This window comes from Schistocerca nitens, chromosome 3, assembly GCF_023898315.1.
Source record: "Schistocerca nitens isolate TAMUIC-IGC-003100 chromosome 3, iqSchNite1.1, whole genome shotgun sequence".
NCBI lineage: Eukaryota > Metazoa > Arthropoda > Insecta > Orthoptera > Acrididae > Schistocerca > Schistocerca nitens.
Window position 1 is genome coordinate 619022951 of NC_064616.1, and position 22458 is coordinate 619045408.

Genomic DNA, 22458 nt, shown 5'->3' on the forward strand with positions numbered 1-22458 from the left:
CCGGAATGATGGGGCTCTCCCGCCATTGCGATGGAAAGACACCATTGCACCAGATCCGATTGAAGATGATGAGTAGATGTCGCTTGTAGTCAGAAGAGAGATGTTTGATCATCTGACTATGGATCTGGTCTGGCTCAGGAGCTGTGTCGGGGCAATGTGCAAGGGCACTGAGGGGCTCCTACTCTGTAAATGGGGCAGCTCCAGAGAAAGGTGCTGCTTATGCTGCTGTAGAGCTCGCCGACACTCCTTAATTGCCTCAGCGATTTCCGGCAACCACCAAGGGACCGCCTTTCACCAGGGGCACCCTAAAGAGCAAGGGATCACGCTTTCCGCCACAGTAACGATGTTGTAGTCACCTGCTAAACGATCACATTGATGTTGCCATGTAGGGGAGAGTCAATAGTGACTGCAGAGGTGAAAGTTCCCCAGTCTGCCTTGTTTCAAGCCCATCTGGACAGGCGTCCATGGGCCTGATGCTGGAGCAGTGACAGGAAGATGGGGAAGTGGTCACTACCACACAGGTATGTGCTCTTCAGTGGGTAGATGGGAGGAGTCCTGGGCTGCAAATTGATAAATCAATGACCGAGTAACTACCTTGAGCCACACTGAAATGTGTGACGGTCCCAGTATTTAAGAGGCAGAGGTCGAACTGAGACAATCAAGTTTTGACATCTCTGCCTTGGCCAGTAAGCTGGGTGCCACCCCACAAGGGGTTATGGGTGTTAAAATCTCACAAAAGTACTATAGGTTTAGAGAGTTGATCAATCAGTGCAGCTAATACATTCAGGGGTACTGCACCATCTGGAGGAAGATCTACATTGCAGACAGTTACTTCCTATGTCATCCTTATTCTGACAGCCACAGCTTCAAGAGGAGTTTGAAGGGGCACAGTTTCACTACAGACTGAGTTTAGGACATAAATGCAAACTCCACCTGACACTCGACTATAGTTGCTACAGCTCCTGTAATATCCCTTACAGCCACGGAGGGCAGGAGTCCGCATTGCCGGGAACCAGGTTTCCTGGAGGGCACTTCAGAAAGCAGGTGTAAAGCTTAATAGTTGCCGTAACTCAGCGGTAGAAAAGACAGCCGCAATTCCACAGGAGGATGACGTCATCGTGAAACTAGGAAGGCATGGAACATTCAATGAGGCAGTTTACACCTCAGGGTCACCTGCTGCCACCGACTTATTGCTTGAGCAGTCTATATCCATTGAGTCTGAAGGTCCAACGAGATCTAGATCATCAGAGGACACTTGAATCTCCACCTTATCCCCAGATGCAGAGCTTGTAGGTAGTGGTGGTGTGGGTGCCACCACAGTTCCCTTGGTCTTAGGGGCCTTCTTTTTGGACTTTTCTCGCTGCTCCTGGGGTTTCTCTGGCTGGATGCCCCCACCATCAAGGGGGCAGGTGTAGCCTTCTGGCTCTGAGAGCCAACTGGAATTCGTGGAACTGATGGGGCTACAACTATTCTCGTGGCAGCGGCGTATGAGGAGGTTATAGACACAGGATGTAGGTGCTCATATTTTCTCTTAGCCTCAGTAGGTCAATCAGTCCAGGGTCTTATATTCCTCGATTTTCCTGTCTTTCTGTAAAATCTTGCAGTCTGGCAAGCAAGGTGAATGATGCTCTCCACAGTTGACACAGATGGGAGGCGGGACACATAGATTATTGGCATGTGATGGACGTCCACAATCTCAACATGTGATGCTGTAAGTACAGCGTGAGCACATATGGCTGAACTTCCAGCACTTAAAGCACCACATCGGGGGAGGGATATATGGCTTGACATCACAGTGGTAGACCATCACCTTGACCTTCGAGTAAGGTGTCACCCTCAAAGATCAAGATGGAGGCACTGGTGGAAACCTGATTATCCCTCGGACCCCAAAGGACGCACCGCATGAAATGAACACCTCGCCACTCTAAATTGGTGCCCAGCTTGTTGTCAGACTGCAAAAGAAGGTCCCTGTGGAAGATAATACCCGGACTATATTTAAGCTCTTATGTGGTGTGATGGTAACAGAAACGTCCCCCAACTTGTTACAAGTGAGTAAAGTCCGTGACTGGGCAGAGGTTGCTGTTTTTATCAAGACTGACCCAGATCACATTTTGGACAAGCCCTCCACCTCCCCAAACTTGTCCTATAAATGCTCTACAAAAAACTGTGGCTTCATCGAAACAAAGGAGTCCCCATCAGTTGCCCTACATACAAGGTATCGTGGGTGAATAAAGTTCGCTGCCGTCCTTAGCCTGGCATTTCTCCCATGGTGTGGCCAGGGAGCGTAATGATTTAGGATCATATTTAAGAAAATAAGGAAGTATTGTACTGAGACTTGAATGCTTATAGACTGTTGGTGATTGATCACCAGAAAGTGATGATGTGGTATGCTTCATCGTGCATCATCCGACCTGATGCCATCACCCCGACCAGGGGTCCTCCCCACGGGCGCCACCTAGCCGCAGAAAAGGCCACCTGGCAGGATGGCCATTGCTGGGAGTCCCGATGCCCCAGGGTGATGGGCATCTACTCCTTGGCATACGTGGGGAGTTAATGGCACAGGCATCAGCAGAGCGATCCCTGTGTTGTCAGGGGGCTACAACCAACCACGAGCACGAGAGATGCCTACCAACTCCACAGTGAAAACACTACAACCATTCAACAAGGAAAGCAGCTCAGTATTTCCCGCGTGAGCATAAGCAAAGCCCACACGACCAGCATCCATCGAGTCAGCGGTATACTTCTGAAGCCAAGTATGCGCCAAGGATGGAGAAAAATGGGTGGTGGAGGGCCTCGCCAGGGACCAAGTCTTTCAGACCTTGTAACAGGTCAAGACAAAGCTGTGGCCAAGGGATGCACCACTGGATTTCCATGTCTGGAAAGACAAGACAGTAGTTTGGATGCTTAGGCAAGCCGCAAACGTGCATACAATAAATGACAAGCTGTTGTTGGTGCTGGGTCACCATTGGAGGGGCCTCAGCCTCCACAAGCAAGCTGTCACAGGGCTAGTTCAAAAGGTTCCCGTCGCAACTCAAACCCCGCAGTCGTGTATCGAATTCAGTATCCGCAGTGTAGTTCTGATGGTGGTGCCAAACCGTACGTCAAACTCCCATAATCAAGATGGCGTTGTTTCAGGGCTTTGTAAAGCTGCAGAAGGGTAGTGCAATCTGCACCCAAGCTGGTGTTACTCACACAGCAAACTGTATTTAGGTGCAACCAGCACTTTCGCTAAAGCTGGGAAATCTGGGGAATCCACGTCAACCAAGAATCAAAGACCAGTCTTAAAAAGTGACAAGTCTACACTACACTGAGTAGCTGGCCATCGAGGTCAAGTTCTGGGTGTGGATGAATGGTACAACGCCGACAGAAGTACACGACACGAGTCTTGGCAGCTCAAAACCGGGGTGAAGACCCCCATGCCTGCACCTTTCGTACGGATGGCACCTTGCAGTCGATGTTCAGCGACATCGACACTAGAGAGCAATATTAGTGGTTGAAGTTGTCAGCATACAAGGAGGGTAATACTGAGGATCCCACAGCTGCTGCTAGACCATTGATGGCTACTGGAAAGAGTGTGACACACAGTACAGAGCCCTGCAGAACCCCATTCTCTTGGATACGAAGGGCACTGTGGGAAGCACCAACTCGAATCCGGAATATATGGTGTACAGGAAGTTCTGGATAAAAATTCAAAGTGGGCCCCAGAGACCCCACTCATGTAAATTAGCAAGGTGTCGCCACGTGCTTTCATAAGTCTTTTGCAGGTCGAAGGAGATGGCTATAAGGTGTTGACATCAGGCAAAAGCTGTTTGGATGGCAGACTCCATGTAAACCAGATTATCAGTAGTGAAATGGCCTTAGCGAAAACCACCTGGGACAAGGGCAAAAGACCCCAAGACTCAAGGAGCCAACACAGCCGCCAGCTCATCATGCATTCAAGCAACTTACAGAGAACACTGGTGACACCTCTCAGGCAATAACTTTCCATCTATAGAGGGCACTTACCTGGTTTCAGCACTTTATGCTTTCTCGACATGGTGATGGGAACTTGCCCTCATTCCAGATGCAATTAAAGATGGCAGGGATATGATGCTGAGAATCCACTGGTAGGTGCTTGATCATTTGGTTGTTGATGTGGATGTGGTCTGTCCCTGGGGCTGTATCACAGGGCAGCGGGCTAGGACACTGACGAATTCCCACTTGCTGAATGGAGCATTATACGGCTCCAGGTGGTGTATAGTAAAAGATAATTGCTTTCGCTCCACCCGCTGTTTTAGAACACGAAAGGCAGGTTGATAATTCTCAGACACTGAGGGTCGAGCATGATATAGAGCAAAATATTCAGTGACAGTGTCTGGGTTAGTGTGGACATTGCCATCCATGGTAAAACCAGGTACATCTACAGATGTCTGGTGTCTGCAGAGACGTCTGATCTTAGTCCAAACCTGTGAAGGAGAGGTACAAGGACCAGTGGTTGAAACATACCTTCCCAGAATTCTTGTTTCTGCTTTTTATTAGGTGATGAACCTAGGCATGAAGTTGTTTAAAGGCAATGAAATGCTCCATCGATGGGTGCCGCTTATGGCACTGGATAGCCTGCCTATGATATCTAATGGCCTCTGCGATTTCCTATTACCACCAAGGTAATATATTCCACTGGGGCAGGCCCAAGAAACAGGGAATTGCTAAATCAGCAGCCAAAAGAAAGGCTGTGGTTCTAATGTGAACAGCCTCATCGATATCTCGATGCTGTGGGGAGCCCAGTGCAACACAGCAGAGGCAAAAGCTCCCCAGTCAGCACTGCTGAGAGTCTATCTGGGCAGTCGTCCAGGGACTGACGCTGAGGGAGAGAGAGGGAGATTGGGAAGTGGTCGATACCACACAGATCATTGTGGGCTCTCCAGTACATGGATGGGAGAAAACAAGGGCTGCATATGGAAAGGACAATGGCCGACAAAGTTCCATGGAAACCAGTATTCAAGAAGCAAAGATCAAGTATTTGAGGTCTTTACCAGACATCCTGGTTCCACCCCACAAAAGGTTATACGTGTTGAAATCTCTCAATATAAGCAAAGTTTGGGGGAGGGGTTGGGGGGGGGGGGGCAGCGATGAGGAGGGGGAGGGGGGGGGGGAAATGTGAAAAAAAAAAATCCTAAGACACTTCACTAACAGGATGAAGGTAAACATTGCAGATGGCAATATCCTTAAATGTCCTTATCCAAACAGCCACAGCCTTCAAGGTGTATTAAGAGGCCCATGTTCACTATATACAGTGTTCAGAACATACGTGAAAACTTCTCCCAACACCCTGTCGTAGGTAGCTTGATTCTTATGATATTCACAGTATCCACGAAGGACCAACATCCACAGTGAAGGAAACCAATGCAGAAGGCAGGGGAAGTGCTTAAAAGATGTCGTAGCTCAGCAAGATAAAAAACCACTATAATGCCACTGGAGAATAATGTTGCTGGCATACATGAAGAGGCAGGTTATGCTCTTGGGTCACCTGCTGCCACAGTTGAGGGGTTATGCCATCAAAATACATAGGTTCTGGGCTCCATTGCGGGGTGTGAATCGGGGCCTCACGGGTTGAGTTGTAGTGGTCAAACAATAAACCAAATATTTATTAGTGTATAACTTAGTTGTTGGTGTTCTTCGTTCATGTTTAGCCTCTGACACTTTCAGTCCATGATTTAATTTGTGTAGAATGATGTACCAGTACATCATGGGCCAAAGGGCAGTGAGACAGTTAACAAACAAAGAAAAGCAGAAAATTATTCACAAAGTGGACAAAAATTTACATATGAATAATGTTAATATTGCTCAAAAACTGAACATTCCTGCATCAACACTAAATACAATTTGTGATCAAATGGAAACAAATTGAAGGCAGTATTTTTGGGAGGAGGAAATGGCAAATAAAAATGAGTGCACAGCGGGCAGTTTCCAGAACTGAAAATAAAGAAAAAAAGAACATACCACTGAAGTGGATAAAACAAGCTTGAGCTTCAAAAATTTCAGCTGGTGGTACTGTGGTTCAAGCTAATGCAAGTTTTTTGGCACAAAAGGAGGGACTCGCAGATTCAAAGCACTCAATGTTTGGATTGGAGAATTCAAGAACCAACATAATTTGTTGTAGAAAAGTGTTTGAGGCAAGGCTGGAAGTGTAAACATTGACTGTATTCAGCCATGGAAAAATACTCCCCCACAAATCATAGAACAGTACAGTTCAAATGATGTTTTTAATGCAGGTGAAATGGGTTTATTTTATTCTCCTTCTGCCTGATAAAACTCTGTGTGTTCAGAGGGGAGAAATGATATGGTGGGAGTTTAGTAAAGAGAGACTTACTGTCTTCTTACTTTGAAATGACAGTGGAACAGAAAAGTTGGTGCCACTAATAATTGTAAAGGCATGGAGACCACAATGCTTTAAAAATGTGCCAGCATTTCCATGTATATACACATCTAATGCGAAAGAATGGGTGAAAACATATATATTTGAACAATTCTTGTGTTCCTTGGATGCAAGGTTGGGTGTTAGAAATAGTAAAATCAATATGTTTATTGACCAGTGTGTGACACATTCCCACGAGACACGAGATGTCTTATCTATGTAATATGAATGGAATGCTTTTCCTCCCAACTGCACCAGGTCACCTTCAGCCACTCAACCAAGGCAATGTTATAAAATGCCTGAAACAGGAAGATTCTTGTACAGAAGAAGCTTGCCTGCCTTCACACTATCAGAAAGTCAACCATCTTGGGTTTGCATTCTGTAGTAAGTGCCTGGGATTCCGTGCAAGAAAGCAAAAGCTCAAACCGCTTCAAGAAGGCTGGCTTTTCTCGGATACTTTCGAAAGACGTCATGCCAGGAAACAAAGGAACTGCAGCTGAACAATGTCAGCAAATAATGTGCAAGAGAAAAACACTGATTACCTTAGTCTCAACGCATATGCTGAATGTGATAAAGACGGTGCCATCTGTAAGTCCCTAACAAATGACGAAGTTTTGCAGGAACAAATGGAATAGAAACAAGAAGAAAGTGTAGACAAAGATGAACCAGAACCTTTGTCAGTTACTAAAATATCAAAAGCTATTGAAGCAATGGGCACAGTTAAGCATTTAGTGCTAATTTTTGAAGTTGACAAGGAGTGAGGAACAAATCAACTAAGAAGGATAACACAGTATTAAAATTGGGCCAAAAGAAACAGTCGACTATTGATGTTTTTTCGAACCTCTAGAAGACAGGACTACATACTGTGCCTTATTGTATTATAGTGCAGTTATGCTAAGATGTACGGTATACTGATAGTTTGTTGAAATAACAACCCCTATTCAATTACCAGCTGTGATATTCCAAATATGTTCTTCAAATGGTGAATTTTGAATTATAATTTACTGAGATAGCATGCCAGGAAATGTGGCATTTAGAGAGTGCATACTAGGTCCACTCCAAATCCCCAATTATTGTACCCTTACTTCCACATTTTCACTCACAAAAAAACTTAAATCATTGCCAAATTAGCTATTTTCAGGCAGCACTTTTTCCTGTATTTGGCATTCAAAATAATCTGTGGTCTCTAAAAAACCGCATTAATGAGATTCCATTGTATACTGAATGGCATTTTCCCACATCTGCAAGTTTGGTATACCCCCCCCCCCCCACAAACACACACACACACACACACACACACACACACACACACACACACACACACACACACACACACACACACTACTTTCTTGAAATTAGTAAAATTTCACCATTTTTAATGTGAGAGTTTTCAAACTCTACTTGAATTCCTTCAAAAAACAGTAACCACCTTGTACATAGAAAAATTTGCATCGCAATTTACGTAAGTGTTTCTCTTCTTTTGTTATGTGTACCACTACAGAGTTGGCATTACGTTAAATATATCTGACAAATGTTTGAAAAAATTTGAACTCTCTCTTACTACTTAATAGTAGTCTTTAAGTCTCTCAATGATGTAACACCATAACACATTAACTCTGGTTGGCATAGTCCTTATGAATAAAATTTACAAGCTCATCTAAATAGTTTTCATGAAGTGTTCTTAATAACAGAGTATTTCATTTAAGACTGTATGGATCAACTGTCACAGTTTAAGCCCGTATCTTGGTAAGTAGTAAACTAAAAATATTTTTAAAATAACGAAGTGAAATTTAAATTTTAAAAATGGCTCACTCTGATTTCCCTCTGGCGAACAAACTGGGCAATGTTACGCCCACTGACCGAATTCCTCTTCATTGCTTTATTCTCAAACTGCGTCACGTGACAACTACTACCGTTGAGTTATAATGTTCCTTTACAGATGTCCATGGTGTAGCTCCTACAAGCAAGGAAATATTTCTAAATTTGTATGCAGTATTAATTAAAACAAGACAACTATATACACTACTGGCAAGACATGGAAGTTCAGATGACAGCAGGAAACAGTCTTCTCTGTAAGTCACACATGCAATATTAAACCAGTTACTTATGAGCAGAAATAATAACATATTTAAAAGTACACTCATATAATCAGTGATTGAGACCTCTAACACTTTCCAGAACAATCTTCAACACATCAGGCAGCTCTCTTGTAATGCTGATGATATCTGCTAAGCTCGAAATGACAAATCTCACTGTGAAGCAGATTGTCGGAGTGAAAGAAAGGAAGCTAAGGGGTTAGTATCCCACTGATGTCATTATTGTACAAATATGAACAGAAAAAAGATGGGGAAGGTAATCAGCTGTAGCCTTCTCTAAGTAACCATGCCAGTACTTGGCTCAATTGATTGAAGGATATCACAGGAAACTTAAACCTAGGTTTTGACAAATATTACTTATCCCCACAGAGCAGTTTCCCACTGTGCAGTGATTATTAATGAAACGGTAATCCAGTCACACTACAGACCTTCCACCAATTCACTTCATGCTTCACACTCTTGTTACCATCTGCAATTTCGCAAATCGAACATTTCTTTACAGAAAAATCATAAACAGTAATTACATGCAAAATTACACAGTAAATTTACATCAATTTTTAGAATCCTGTTGCCACTTATATCACTCCCCTATGCAAACCAGCAGTGTTGTAATTAGTTTGTCATATTGGTCTATAGCAAGTAATTACACATTGAAGCAGTGAAACATTCATACCAATACCACCTGTTTCAGTCTGCTGAAAGTTTAAGATCATGTGGGATATATTTAACATACCAATATCACTCACCAGTTCTGAGGCACAATGTTTTAAAAGTGCATAAAATTTTAATATGTGTAAAATACACTCCACAACAGCAGTTACTGTATTTTCATGGTATCACATTCAGTAGCTTCACCAACTCACAGTCAACTTTCAGTCTAACCTAGACTACATATCAATGTGTCACTGCATATCATTGCATTATAGGCCAAGGACAACATCTAGGTTTGATAGGTTCAGCCACTCAAGAGGAATACTCGATACTAGTCATCGGCTTTGCCCAGTGACATTATGTTCACGGCTACTGTGTATTTTCATAGTTTGATTGTTAGTTGAATACATCAACAAATGTGGAAGCAAAAAATGTGATTGTGGTGACATGATCCGCAGCTTAGCCCATAGTCCAGGTTAAATAAAGAGGTGACAGTCTAAGAGTGAGTTGGTGAAGCCAACAAATGTGAAAGCTATAAAACCTGGTTGTGGTGACAGACTGATTTGTAGCTTATCCTCAGGTTTATGTTAGGTTGGAACATGATAGTCTGGTCTTGAGTTGGCGAAGCCAACAAGTGTGATACCAAGTAAACCTTGTTGTGCTGACAGACATATGTAGCTTAGTCAATTTGAAAAAAATTGCCACTTACATCACATTACGGTCACCACATTGTTTAAGACGTTTGTTGCATGTTTCCTGAGTCCTGCACAAGGCCGCACGTACAGAGACAGAGCTCTCGTGAAAGATAAGTAATTTAGGTTGTAATTAAAAGTTTTTCTCTTATTTGCATAGTGTTCTAGTAATCGGGGAAAAGTTCATTTGTTTACTTACTGCTGCTTAGGCCTAATTTTTCGAGTGTGCATATTTAGCGTTATACCACTGTAGTTTAACTGATTAAATACGTTCATTAGGGTGCTTTTCAAGCTCACCATTAAAAATTTTTATTTTATTTGCGTATTGTTCCAGTAATCACGAAAAGTTCGTTTTGTTCATATTTCGTGGCTTTGCCTTACGTTCCGAGTGTGCATACTTAGCGTTATACCACAATCTTAAGTGCATTTGGTATAGATTAACTAATTAAATACATTCATTAGTGTGCTCTTCAAGCTTGCCATTACAGGTTTTTCTTTTATTTATGTATTCTTCCACTTATCGCAAAAAGTTCGTTTTGGTTACATTTGGCTGTTTAGGTCTAATTTTTGATCAAGCATATTTAGTGTTATACGACAAATTAAAGTGCATTTGGTAATAGCTTACTTACATATTACTTTCCAAAACATATTTGGTGTCCTTTTGCATCTGTATTTAATATATTATCGTTATCACTTAGTAAATCTCTTAACTAATTTCCAAACTACCATGGATACTAAGTGTGTGAGCTGCAGTAGGAAAGTTAGTTCAGGGGTTTTGTGCAGCTGTTGTGACAGGTGATTTCATTGGGGAAATTGTAGCGGTGTGGGAATTGGGGAAGCAAACGAGACTCTTCCATTCTTTTGCAGGGTTTGCTCAAGAGATAGGATTATAGCTGAACAGGAGGATTATAGCTAAACAGGAGGAGAAAATTAGAGCCCTTCAGGTTGATTTGGACAGGGCGAGGGAGGAACTGAAGAGTTTAAGGGGATGGGAGGGCAAACAGCGGTGGGAAGTGGTAGCTGGGACCAGGGGCCACAGAAACAGGACAGTGTCTGACAGTTTCCCAATTGGCACAACCAATAGATTTGCCTTGCTACCACAGTTAAGTAAGGAAGAGTCTCCAGTAGAAGTAGATGTAGTTAAGATGCAACAGAATCTCACTAGGAAACAAACCATTTCAAAAAAAGTAGAAAGTAAGAGGAAAGTTCTGTTGCTGAGTAGCAGCCATGGAAGAGGTGTGGGCCAGATTTTGCAGGAAAAATTAGGTGACAGGTACCAGGTCACAAACTTTTTCAAGCCAAGTGCAAGTCTTAGCCAGGTGGTAGAGGATATAGGTTCCTTGTGCAAGGGATTCACAAAGCAGGATCATGTGATGATAGTGGGTGGAGTGGGAAACAGTATTGATATGGATCAGGGCTACAGTATTGAGTGTGACCTGGTGAAAATAGCCTCGGCAATAACCCATACAATGTTAGGCTGGTACCTGCTTTCGTGCGGCATGATCAGCCCCAGTTGAACCGCTCTGTCAGGATGGTAAATATGGAGTTGGATCAGTTGTGTAGGGCAGCCACTCTGTCAGACATTGGATTGGTTACTGTCGAGGCTATTGATTGGGGGGATTTCACAAGGCATGGCCTACATATCAATAGGAAAGGGAAGGGTAAACTGGCAGGATTGTTAGCGAAATCCATAAGGGGGGACACTATTACTCATGGATGTACCTCTTTTTTAGACTAATATCAGTGTCCAATGTGAAGTTCAGGCAGGCAGGTGCTAAAGAGGTCCGAAACACAGAAAATTCTCACAACAGGAAAGTAAATAATAACGTTACTATACTTAACCAAAATATTGGTGGACTAAAGAAAAAAGTAAATTTTCACAAAAGTAAAGTAAAAAATAATGTTAGCTACCATTTTTCACCAAAATATTCCGGGATTGAAGAATAAAGTAGATGAGTTCCTGGTTTGTTTAGATGACATTGAATCTGATAATGTAATAGATATACTATGCCTGTCTGAGCGTAACATTGTGTCTGATATGGAAAAGGTAAGTATCAGTGGTTATAAACTAGCTGCACATATGAGTAGAGAGAATAAGGTGGGAGGAGGAGTTGCCATATATGTCAAAAGTTATCACTGTGTAGAAAGCTTAGATACAAAAAAGTTTTGTCTAGAGCAACATATAGAAGCATGTGCCTGTCAACTTAAACTGAAGGAGGGCTCTTTTATAATTGTAACAGTATATAGATCCGTTTCAGGAAACTTTCATTTATTCCTGGAAAACTTGGATGCCTTGGTATGCTATCTGTCAGATAGGGGAAAGCAAATTATTATTTGTGGGGACTTCACTGTTGATTCACTGAAAGAGTGTAATAGGAAGAATGACCTGGAAGTCTTGCTCGGTTCTTTCAATTTGACATCTGTCATTAATTTTCCTACTCGGGTACTAAAGGACAGCATCACATTGATAGATAACACTTTTATAGACCAAGATAAGTTTAAAAACATAAATTCTTGTCCTGTTGAGAATGGCCTTTCTGATCATGCTGCTCAGCTATTTACAGTATATGACATAGCTCCATTCAGTAATTCAAAACTATCCTCCAAAGTTGTGCGTTCAATAAATGACTCAACAATTAGAAATTTCAGAGAACATCTTCAACAGTTAGACTGGGATGAGGTGTACAAGGAATCCGATGCTAATTTAAAATACAACTTATTTCATGATACACATGTAAGAGAATTTGAGAACTGTTTCCCCAAGAAAGTAGTTAAATCAAATTATAAGAAACCATGCAAAAAACCTTGGCTTACTAAAGGAATAAAAATATCTTGTAACCACAAAAGGGAACTATAACAACAAGAAAGAGTAAAGACCCAGAAACAGCCAAATATTATAAAAACTATTGTGCTACATTAAGAAAGGTTATTAAAAAGTCCAGAAGCATGTGCATCATGTATGAGATTAATACCTCCGATAACAAAACCAAAACAATTTGGAATATTATTACAAGGGAGACAGGGCAACCAAGAGTACAGGATGATGGCATCACCATCAAAGCGAATGGAAACTTGATAAACAACAATCTGGAAGTTGAAAACATTTTGAATAATCATTTTTTAAATGTTGTAGAGAAAATATGATCTAAATGTTCATTAGAAGAAGCAAGGCAGTTAATGGAAGAGGCCTTACCTACACCATTTGATACAATTGAAATTCCACCCACCTCTCCTTCTGAAATTAGGAAAATAATAAACTCTCTCAAGAATAAAAACTCACATGGAATTGATGGCATTTCCAGCAGGATAATAAAAGCTTGTTCCCAAGAAATAAGTGGGATTCTTAGCCACATATGTAATAGAGCTATGAAGCAGGGTATTTTCCCAGATAGACTGAAATATGCCATTGCTAAACCATTGCATAAAAAAGGGGATATGTCTGATCTCAAAAACTACTGCCAATCTCTCTTCTGACTGCCTTATCCAAAATTCTTGAAAAAGTAATGTATTGTAGAGTACCTTCACACCTTTGTAAGAATAAAGTTTTGACAAAATGTCAGCTTGGTTTCCAGAAGGGTTTTTCAACAGAAAATGATATATATGCTTTCACTAATGAAATATTAAATGCTCTGAGTAACCGGAAGTCACCCGTTGGGATTTTTTGTGATCTATCAAAGGTTTTTATTGTGTAAATCACAGAATACTTCTAGATAAGCTCAAATACTGTGGTATGAGTGGGACAGTGCCCAAATGGTTTAAATTATACCCAACTGGAAGAGGGCAGAAAGTTGAAATAAACAGTTCACGCGATATGCAAAAACAACTGGCGATTTCTCAAATTGGAGAACAATCAAGAATGGGGTGCTGCAGGGTCGATCTTGGGTCCTCTGCTGTTCTTAATATATATTAATGACTTGCCATTCTATATTCATGAAGATGCAAATCTGGTACTTTTTGCCGATGATACAAGTATATGTATGTCACTGGTAAAGCCAATGGCTAGTGTCAAATATTCCTCTGGTACACCATCTTTCTGACTGAGAAATTCTTATCAAACAGAATTCTTTGTCATTCACAATGGACAGACAAGAGCAAATTATCACAATGATATAACTGAGAGCTGCAGATGATCAGTATTTGGTACACATACTATCCGCTGACCCAACAGACAAGAATTAACTGGTGAAATTGTAAATGATGTTTTACAGAAAATCATGAAGTGGTTCTCTGCAAATGGGATCTCATTAAACTTTGACAAATCACAGTATATACAGTTCCACACAGTAAATGGAATGACACCATTAATAAATATAGATTTCGATCAGAAATCGGTAGCTAAGGTAGAATATTCAAAATTTCTAGGTGTATGCATTGATGAGGGGTTGAACTGGAATAAACACACTGAAGATCTGCTGAAACGTTTGAGTTCAGCTACTTATGCTATTAGGGTCATTGCAAATTTTGGCGATATACATCTGAGTAAATTAGCTTACCACGCCTATTTTCATTCTCTGCTTTTGTATGGCATCATATTCTGGGGTAACTCATCATTGAGTAAAAGAGTGTTCATTGCACAAAAGTGTGAAGTCAGAATAATTGCTGGAGCTCATCCAAGATCATCCTGCAGACACTTATTTAAAGAGCTAGAAATCTTCACTGTAGCCTCACAATATATATATTCACTTATGAAATTTGTTATTAACAATCCGAACGAATTCAAAAGTAATAGCAGTGTACATGGCTACAACACTAGGAGAAAGGATGATCTTCACTACTCAAGGTTAAATATAACTTTGGCTCAGAAGGGAGTAAATTATGCTGCCACAAAAGTCTTTGGTCACTTACCTAATAGCATCAAAAGTCTGACAGATAGCCATATAGCATTTAAAAGGAAATTAAAAGAATTTCTTAATGGCAACTCCTACTCATTAGATGAATTTTTGGATATGGTAAGTAGGTAATTTCCCAACCCCCCCCCGCCCCCCCCCAAAAAAAAAATATTGAGTGTCACGTAATATTTTGTTTAATGTAATATCATGTATAGACACCTTTTATTAACCTGACATGTTCCACATCATTACGAAGTGTAGTATTCATGATCTATGGAAAAAGTACTAATCTAATTTATGTCACTGGTAAAGCCAATGGCTAGTGTCAAATATTCCTCTGGTACACCATATTTCTGACTGAGAAATTCTTATCAAACAGAATTCTTTGTCATTCACAATGGACAGACAAGAGCAAATTATCACAATGATATAACTGAGAGCTGCAGATGATCAGTATTTGGTACACATACTGACACGTTAAACAAACAAAGGTAATATCACATGCAGAAATAGGCAAAAACCTGATATTATGTAAAAATACAATATCAGAAGAGTACTGAGGAAGTGGGATTCGTTCATGGAGGTTGCCTAGTAAATACAGGTCTAAAGTAACTCTCCTGTACTGATCATAAATGTAAGACACTTACCAGACGGAACAAACAAATGGGTCGAAGAAGATTTAGGGGAGATTAATGCAATTTTTCACAGGACTGCAATATGTGACCGTAAATGATCTGTGGAAAAACAAACACACACACACACACACACACACACACACACACACACACACACACACACACACAGGTTGCTTTAGACACAATATACATTTCCAAATAATGTACAGCATTATGCCTCGGTTCAAGTTGGTTCGAAATACCGTCAGGAGAACATTGGCCTACTGTCAGGATCTGGCATTAAGGGATGTCAAGCCTTCATATAAAAATTCTAAGTTATAGTGTACATTATTACATACACGCTCGCTATGCAATTTCAAATAACACCCTACACCATAATCACACATGAAGGGCAGATTTTTTTTAAATTTCAGTCTGCTCTTCTCTATCCTGTTTCTGGTGCAACGACAAACAGTAATCAAATTTGCTATAGTCAGAAAGTAGGACTTAGCTGCACTGTCCATGTACTTAACGAGACGAATCCGACTGACAATTACGAAAAGAATATTGGTCAACGTAACATCAAGTTTCGATTCACTACATCAGGGTCGTTTACCACAACACTCACGAGCGAAGGTGCTTTTTCTGACTTCTGCAGCCCCAGGTTGTAGTTACATTAAATGCTTCTAACGCCCACAAGTAAACAAAGGGTCATATTATTTCCGACGTTTAAATGGCAGGGCACATTCACTATAGCACTGTTAAAAAATATGTACGCTAATATCTAGACGCACTTACCCGCACTTTTGATACTTATCCACTTCAGAGAAAGTAATGTCTTTCAGTCAGCAGCACTACAATGACGCTTGTAAGTTTACATTCACTGCCTAAGAGCGCGGAAAAACATTACCACTACCATATTGGATAGCAAGACAATATTCAACAAAAGTTACTTTTTCAGCACAGCGGCGCTTAACAATATTACCACTTATGTGGCAGTTACAAAACATTGCACTGACATTGACAAACAGTCTTCGGCATTATGGCAAAGACTCTCCAGTTGCTGCCAGAAGTTTCCAGCACGACGATTCAATTCGATCTTTCTGATCGAATCACCAACACTTATCCCTGTTTAGAACAATTCACAATAATGCTCTCGAGAAAGAGTGTAATGTATTGTAAGGATTTTCTCATCATGGTACTTTGTAAATAACATGCACATGTGACACAATATTAACGCAGGAGATTTATCCCATCATTTAGCATCTAAATCCTTCCAGACACCGTGATTACATTAATTCCGCTAGTTATTAAGTAAATTAAAATATTATGGCGTCACTGGTAGTGCTGCGAAGTGGTTTCACTCATATCTTACTAATAGAAAACAGAGGGTGTCATTACGTAACACTTCAGCAGTAGGCAATTAGTCATCATCTGACTGTGAAGAAATTACATGTGGTGTTCCCCAAGGTTCCATACTAGGTCCACTACTGTTTCCTGTGTATATTAATGACCTGTCATCTGTTACATTACCAGATGCCAAGTTTGTCTTATTTGCAGATGATACAAACATTGCAATAAATAGTAAATCAAGTATAAATTCAGAAAGGGCAGCTAATCAAATTTTTACTGACATTGATAAGTGGTTCATAGCCAATTCACTGTCGTTAAACTTTGAAAAGACCTACTATATGCAGTTCAGAACTTCCAAGATATTTCCTTCTGGTGTGTATATAAAATATGATGACATGGAAATAGGAGAATTTGAGAGTGTTAAATTCTTGGGATTACAACTTGATAATAAATTCAGTTGGGAGCAACATACTAACAAACTGCTAAAGCGCCTAAACAAGTCTGAGTTTGCAATGTGAATGATGTCAGACATAGGAGATATAAATACTGGCACATTTTGCTTATTTTCACTCCATTATGTCATATGGTATCATATTTTGGGATAACTCCACAAACAGAGAGAAAAAGTTTCGAGTACAGAAGCTTATAATAAGAGTAATGAGTAGTGTAAATCCAAGAACACCATCTCGAAACCTATTCAAAGAATTGGACATATTAACCACAGCTTCTCAGTATATTTATTACTTAATGAAGTTTGTTGTAAATAATACATCTCTTTTTCCACCTAACTGCTTAGTACACAGTACCAATACTAGGAATAAGAACAATATACATAAATATTTAAAATCACTTACTCTTGCCCAGAAAGGAGTCCAGTATTCAGCAACGCATATTTTCAATAAGTTACCAGCAACCATGAAGAGTCTAGTTCCAGACAAGGCACAATTTAAACATAATTTAAAAGAATTTTTGCTGGTCATCTTCTTCTATTCCATCCATGAGTTTCTCAACAAGTGCAGTAGACCATTTTAATGAAAATTTATTGTATTTTAATTTTTGGCAATACTTGGTTGTAATAGCCAAGAAACTAGCAAATGTCTGAATGATGGATTTAATGAAAGCAGATGTAAATATTAAACCTGTAAATATTAGAAGTTTAAATTTAATTCATGTACATAATTTTACTGTTTATTGACTGAGGATCATTAAAATTAATGAAACTCAAGTTTCTCTAATTATATTTTTGTAATGTGTTTATCTGACATGTTCCACACCCAGGAAGATTCTCTCTTTTATGGGTCTATGGAATGATTAATTAATCTAATCTAATCTAGTGTAATCAGCAAAACGGACAGAGGCAATGAAGCAGTTAGATGATCCAGACTCTTTCTTACCTTCTCAGAGATAGTACTGTGGTGATAGGCCCAAATTACGTCCAGGATATAAAAGAAATAACAATGGAACAATGCACGGGAGTAAGTGATATGGTCTTGAATGATATAATGATTTTTTTCCCTATTTGACTACATTATTTACAGAGTATGTATTTGTAATATAGAAGAGATCAGCTTAATGTTTTAAAATATTTAATCTAAAAGGTACAAATTAAAACAAAAATTGACAAATATGGTAGTATTTTTTTACTTACATTTAACTCTTTAAATCAGGTAACTATGGTACAGCTATATAAAAACGTATATACTTACAATAATTTAAATGTGACTGTAGCTTTATACTTAGAAATAAATATTATTTTCACATAGGTCATTACAATACTTATATCAGGACAATAGATCGTTCCAAATTATTGACATATATGGCCCTCTATATTGTAAAATTCTTTTTGCACCAAATAATTGCTTAAAAGTTTTTGGAATTTCTTCTCAGTCTAACTCTCAATACATTATTACTTTGAGTTACTTAGTTACCGGTAGTTATTTGCATGTCCTGTGCATCGACTTTGCCGCAATGAGTGAGCAAACCTATCACTGAATACATAGAAAGTATATTTTCTGCATTCAGTACGCTTACAGTCGTTTTCTCTTCCTCTGATTTTGTTCTTATGAGAGCACAAATAAATGTTATCTGTGAAACAACTTAGCAGTCACTTTATGAGGATAATACATGATAAAAGTCATGGGATAGCGACAGCACGTACACAGGTGGCGGTAGTACCACACACATGGGCGAAAGAACGGGAATTAACAAACTTTGAACCAAGAATGGTAGCTGGAGCTAGAACCATGGGACATTTCATTTCGGAAATCATTACGGAATTAATTATTCCGAAATCTAGAGTGTCAAAAGTGTGTCAAGATTACCAAATTTCAGGCATTACCTCTCACCACGGACAACGCAGTGGCCGACGACCTTCAATTAACGACCAACAGCAGCGACGTTTGCATAGAGTTGTCAGTGCTAACAAACAATCAACACTGGGTGAAATAACCGCAGATATTAATATGGGACGTACGAAGAATATATCCATTAGGATAGTGCGGCGATATTTAGCGATAACGGACTATGTCAACAGGTGAACGACGCGAGTGCCCTAATATTTTGTCCAGAATTCCACAATATTTCTGATTTCAGTCATGCGTCTTGGCATGGAATCTATGACGCGTTGGACGTAATTGCCAGAAGAAGCAACTTCCTCCCAGGCTTCAAGAACGCAGTCCCTAAGGGCGTCAGCTATAACCTGTTGGTTTTGTGGCCAGTTCTCTGACAGTGTTTGTGATACTTCTGTCCTCATCTTTTCCAATGGGTTCATATCAGCACCCCTTGGCGGCCAGTCCTTGATGTTAATGTCCATATTGGACAGCTGCTGCTGAACGATTGCAGACGCACAGGTGAATGATTTTCCCATAGCGTGAATTCTCCTTCACTATATAGCATTCGTTTTAAAGGCAGCACCACGTTGGTCAGTATATGGGACACTACCTGCTATCAAGGGTTTCCTCAATTCTATGAAGCATTCCTGGTCCTCTCGCTGAAATCCGACCCCAGAAGGAAACCGACAGCCTGCCACTTCTTCTCATCGTCGCTACAAAGTTCTTCGCGCCGTCTTGTCCCTCGTGACCAGTAAACAACTCCTGGGCTGTCGTTGCTCGTGGAAAACACCTTCTCATCTGTGAAAAGTACGTTTCTCCACGCCGCATTCAGGTGCAGCTCCGCAGGTGTCTGCTAGTATAGCACATTTTGCTTGCTGAGTTCCTGTTTTAAAGCGGATTTGCGTAAGTGCAGTCCAACTACGCTCAGCCTTCGGTGAACTGTGTCACTGGAACTGGCGAAGTAAGTCTCTCGCCGCAACTGCTTCGCGTTTATTAAGGGAAACTGTCGGCTCTTAGGCACAAGCTCTGTGTCGTCCTACTGTGTGCTCAGTCTCTTCCTGTCTGAGCCAGGAATTCTGCTGGTAGTGCAATGTAATTCTTCCACCAGCTCTCTGCAGTAGTGGGCGGCACGCTACATCTCCTGCCTGCATCTCCAATCAAAATTTTTGCCTTCTTTAGTCAAAGTGACGACTGTCTCGAACTGAGTGCTCCCATTGAGCCACTGAAACTGACTGCCCGCATTGTTGCTTATGCTTGCCACCCTAATGCTGATGCTTGGGGAGGAAGAAAACAGACTTACGGCATTAAGTCTGCCTGTGAACCTAAGTGACTCCAGCCACTTGGCCCGCATACGCCAAGACAAGGACTTTTTTTCATGGGTCATGGGTTTGAATCCCACCCAAGACAGGCACGATTTTGGTTTGAGTTTATGTTCATCTACACATACCTGTGTGTGTCCCTGAATAAAAATTTTTGAAGTAGCTCTTAAAAATTTGCTTGAATGTGAACTAATAATTGCTAACTCTATTGTGCAGTTGCTAAATGCCAGTACCAGGCGGTTTTAGCAGACATGTGTCTGGATTTGATGTCTTTTAAAGATATATATATATATATATATATATATATATATATATATATATATATATATATATATAAAGAGAGAAAGTCTTGCTGACCGCCAATTGCACATGGAACTAAAGTGGAAAGAAAGAGGCTGCCAGCTCGTATTTGGTCCAAAGTTGAACCACTGTAACACACATGTGTCTGACATCAAATTCGTAATCAAAAGGAAAAAGAATCAGGTGTACTGGAAATAGCTACAGGAGACATATATGTAATGTATGTCAGGTCGTTGTTGATTTGTTCTGAATACCATGCGTGTATCGGGTCCAGAGATCAAGTCTAGGGGTAGTCTTTTAAGATTCCTAGATTCCCTACATCCCACTGGTCGACATTTAATCCAAAGTTCCCAATACTCAGAAAAACTTCCATTCCCACAGTCATCCTTGGGATGAATGTGCATTGCTTTAACAATAGATATTACTGACACCTAATAGTTATCATGTGAATGCGAGATACCTAAAGAGTCATGAACGTGGCAGATATGTGACACATGTGATGGTAAGTCAATTCATCCACATACTGCAGATGTTTGCTGAATCTCGTGCAGCTGCAGCTAGGCTTACATTGTAGGACAGGCTATGTGGCCAAAGAAAATTGTAATTTAAACGCATTCGACAGCATCAGCATGACAAGAGAGATAACTGAACATCAGATCGATATGCTATGTCTTATGTAAGTCATAAACACCTTTGCCAACACCTCACTTACAGTCATCCATTCACAATCAGCACCATGAGCATATTACAGTTCAGCAGAGGTCAACAGTTCCAGTTGAGTTCAGGACATGAGTAGTGACATAGAGTGATGTATTCGTTTGTTTATCTACGTTTATTTGTTATGTTTGTTACTAGCAATTAGAGTTCTGCTATTGTTCAAAGGCCTGTTTGTCATGATGGTCCATCACAAGATTGCAACTCATCTCGTCATCGTCTTCCTCGTCTTCACCTTCCCGTTGTTCCTTTTTGGGACAGTTAATCTGTTATTAATTTGTTTGCAAATAATCGCAGGGCCATCCATATGATATGCAGTGTGCCGGTGTTCCTGTTCAAGACATAAATCGTGTATGACGAAAATGCTCCGTCGAGATATTGGAGATTTTTTTGCCATAGAAAAGTTTGTCCAACTGCTTTTCACAGCGTCTTCATTTTACTGGATCGTACATAAACATGGTAATGGAAAGTGAAATAATAGTTCGGTACATGTGATGGATGAGATTCTTTGGTATATAATCGATCACTGTGATGTAACATTTCACTTAACTATGCCAGCGTCTCGAAGATGGAGCGAATCAAGAGTTTTACTGTTTTCATTCTTTATCACAATGTTTAGTTTGTGTTCAACGAACTATTCTGAGCACTTATGTCACAACTCGAGATGCCAGCGCCTGAGTTCAAACTTCTCTGAAAGCTTTTAATCGTTGATAGTTCTTAACAGACTTAACAGATTAAAGTTAATATTTTGTGACAATTAGGTGGTCCAGTAATGTTGTGTTACTGATTTGATAATGTCGCACATTTATGAGAGCTTTATTGGTTGTATGTAGGCGGATAAACACTTGTTACATACAGTGTGACAATTATTGAACTATATGAAATAAAATCGTCATAACTTCTAAACGGTTTGCGTCAGGACGTTCAAACTGCACGGTTGGGCGCGGGTCGTGATAGGAATTAGTATGAGCATACTAGTTTAGTTTAGCGACGAAGCCCGCTTTCATTTGGATGGGTTCGTCAATAAGCAAAACTGGCGCATTTGGGGGACTGAGAATCCGCTTTTCGCGATCGAGAAGTCCCTTCATCCTCGACAGGTGACTGTGTGATGTGTAATGACCAGGCACGGAATAATCGGTTCGATATTCCTTGATGGCACGGTGACT

General features: G+C 40.5%; 1 protein-coding gene across 3 annotated transcripts in view; it reads right to left on the reverse strand.

The window, feature by feature from the left end:
- The window catches only part of LOC126248554 (WD and tetratricopeptide repeats protein 1-like), a 208142-nt gene extending 191797 nt beyond the window's left edge, over window positions 1-16345 (reverse strand). For all 3 annotated transcript variants that reach the window (XM_049949637.1, XM_049949635.1, XM_049949636.1), the window contains exons 1-2: window positions 16075-16345; window positions 8207-8351 (exon numbers count right to left, since the gene is read on the reverse strand). In XM_049949637.1, the coding sequence (XP_049805594.1) occupies window positions 8207-8269 (63 nt within the window). In that variant the 5' untranslated portion in view covers window positions 8270-8351; window positions 16075-16345. The remainder of the gene's footprint in view (window positions 1-8206; window positions 8352-16074) is intronic.
- Window positions 16346-22458: the final 6113 nt, after the last annotated feature.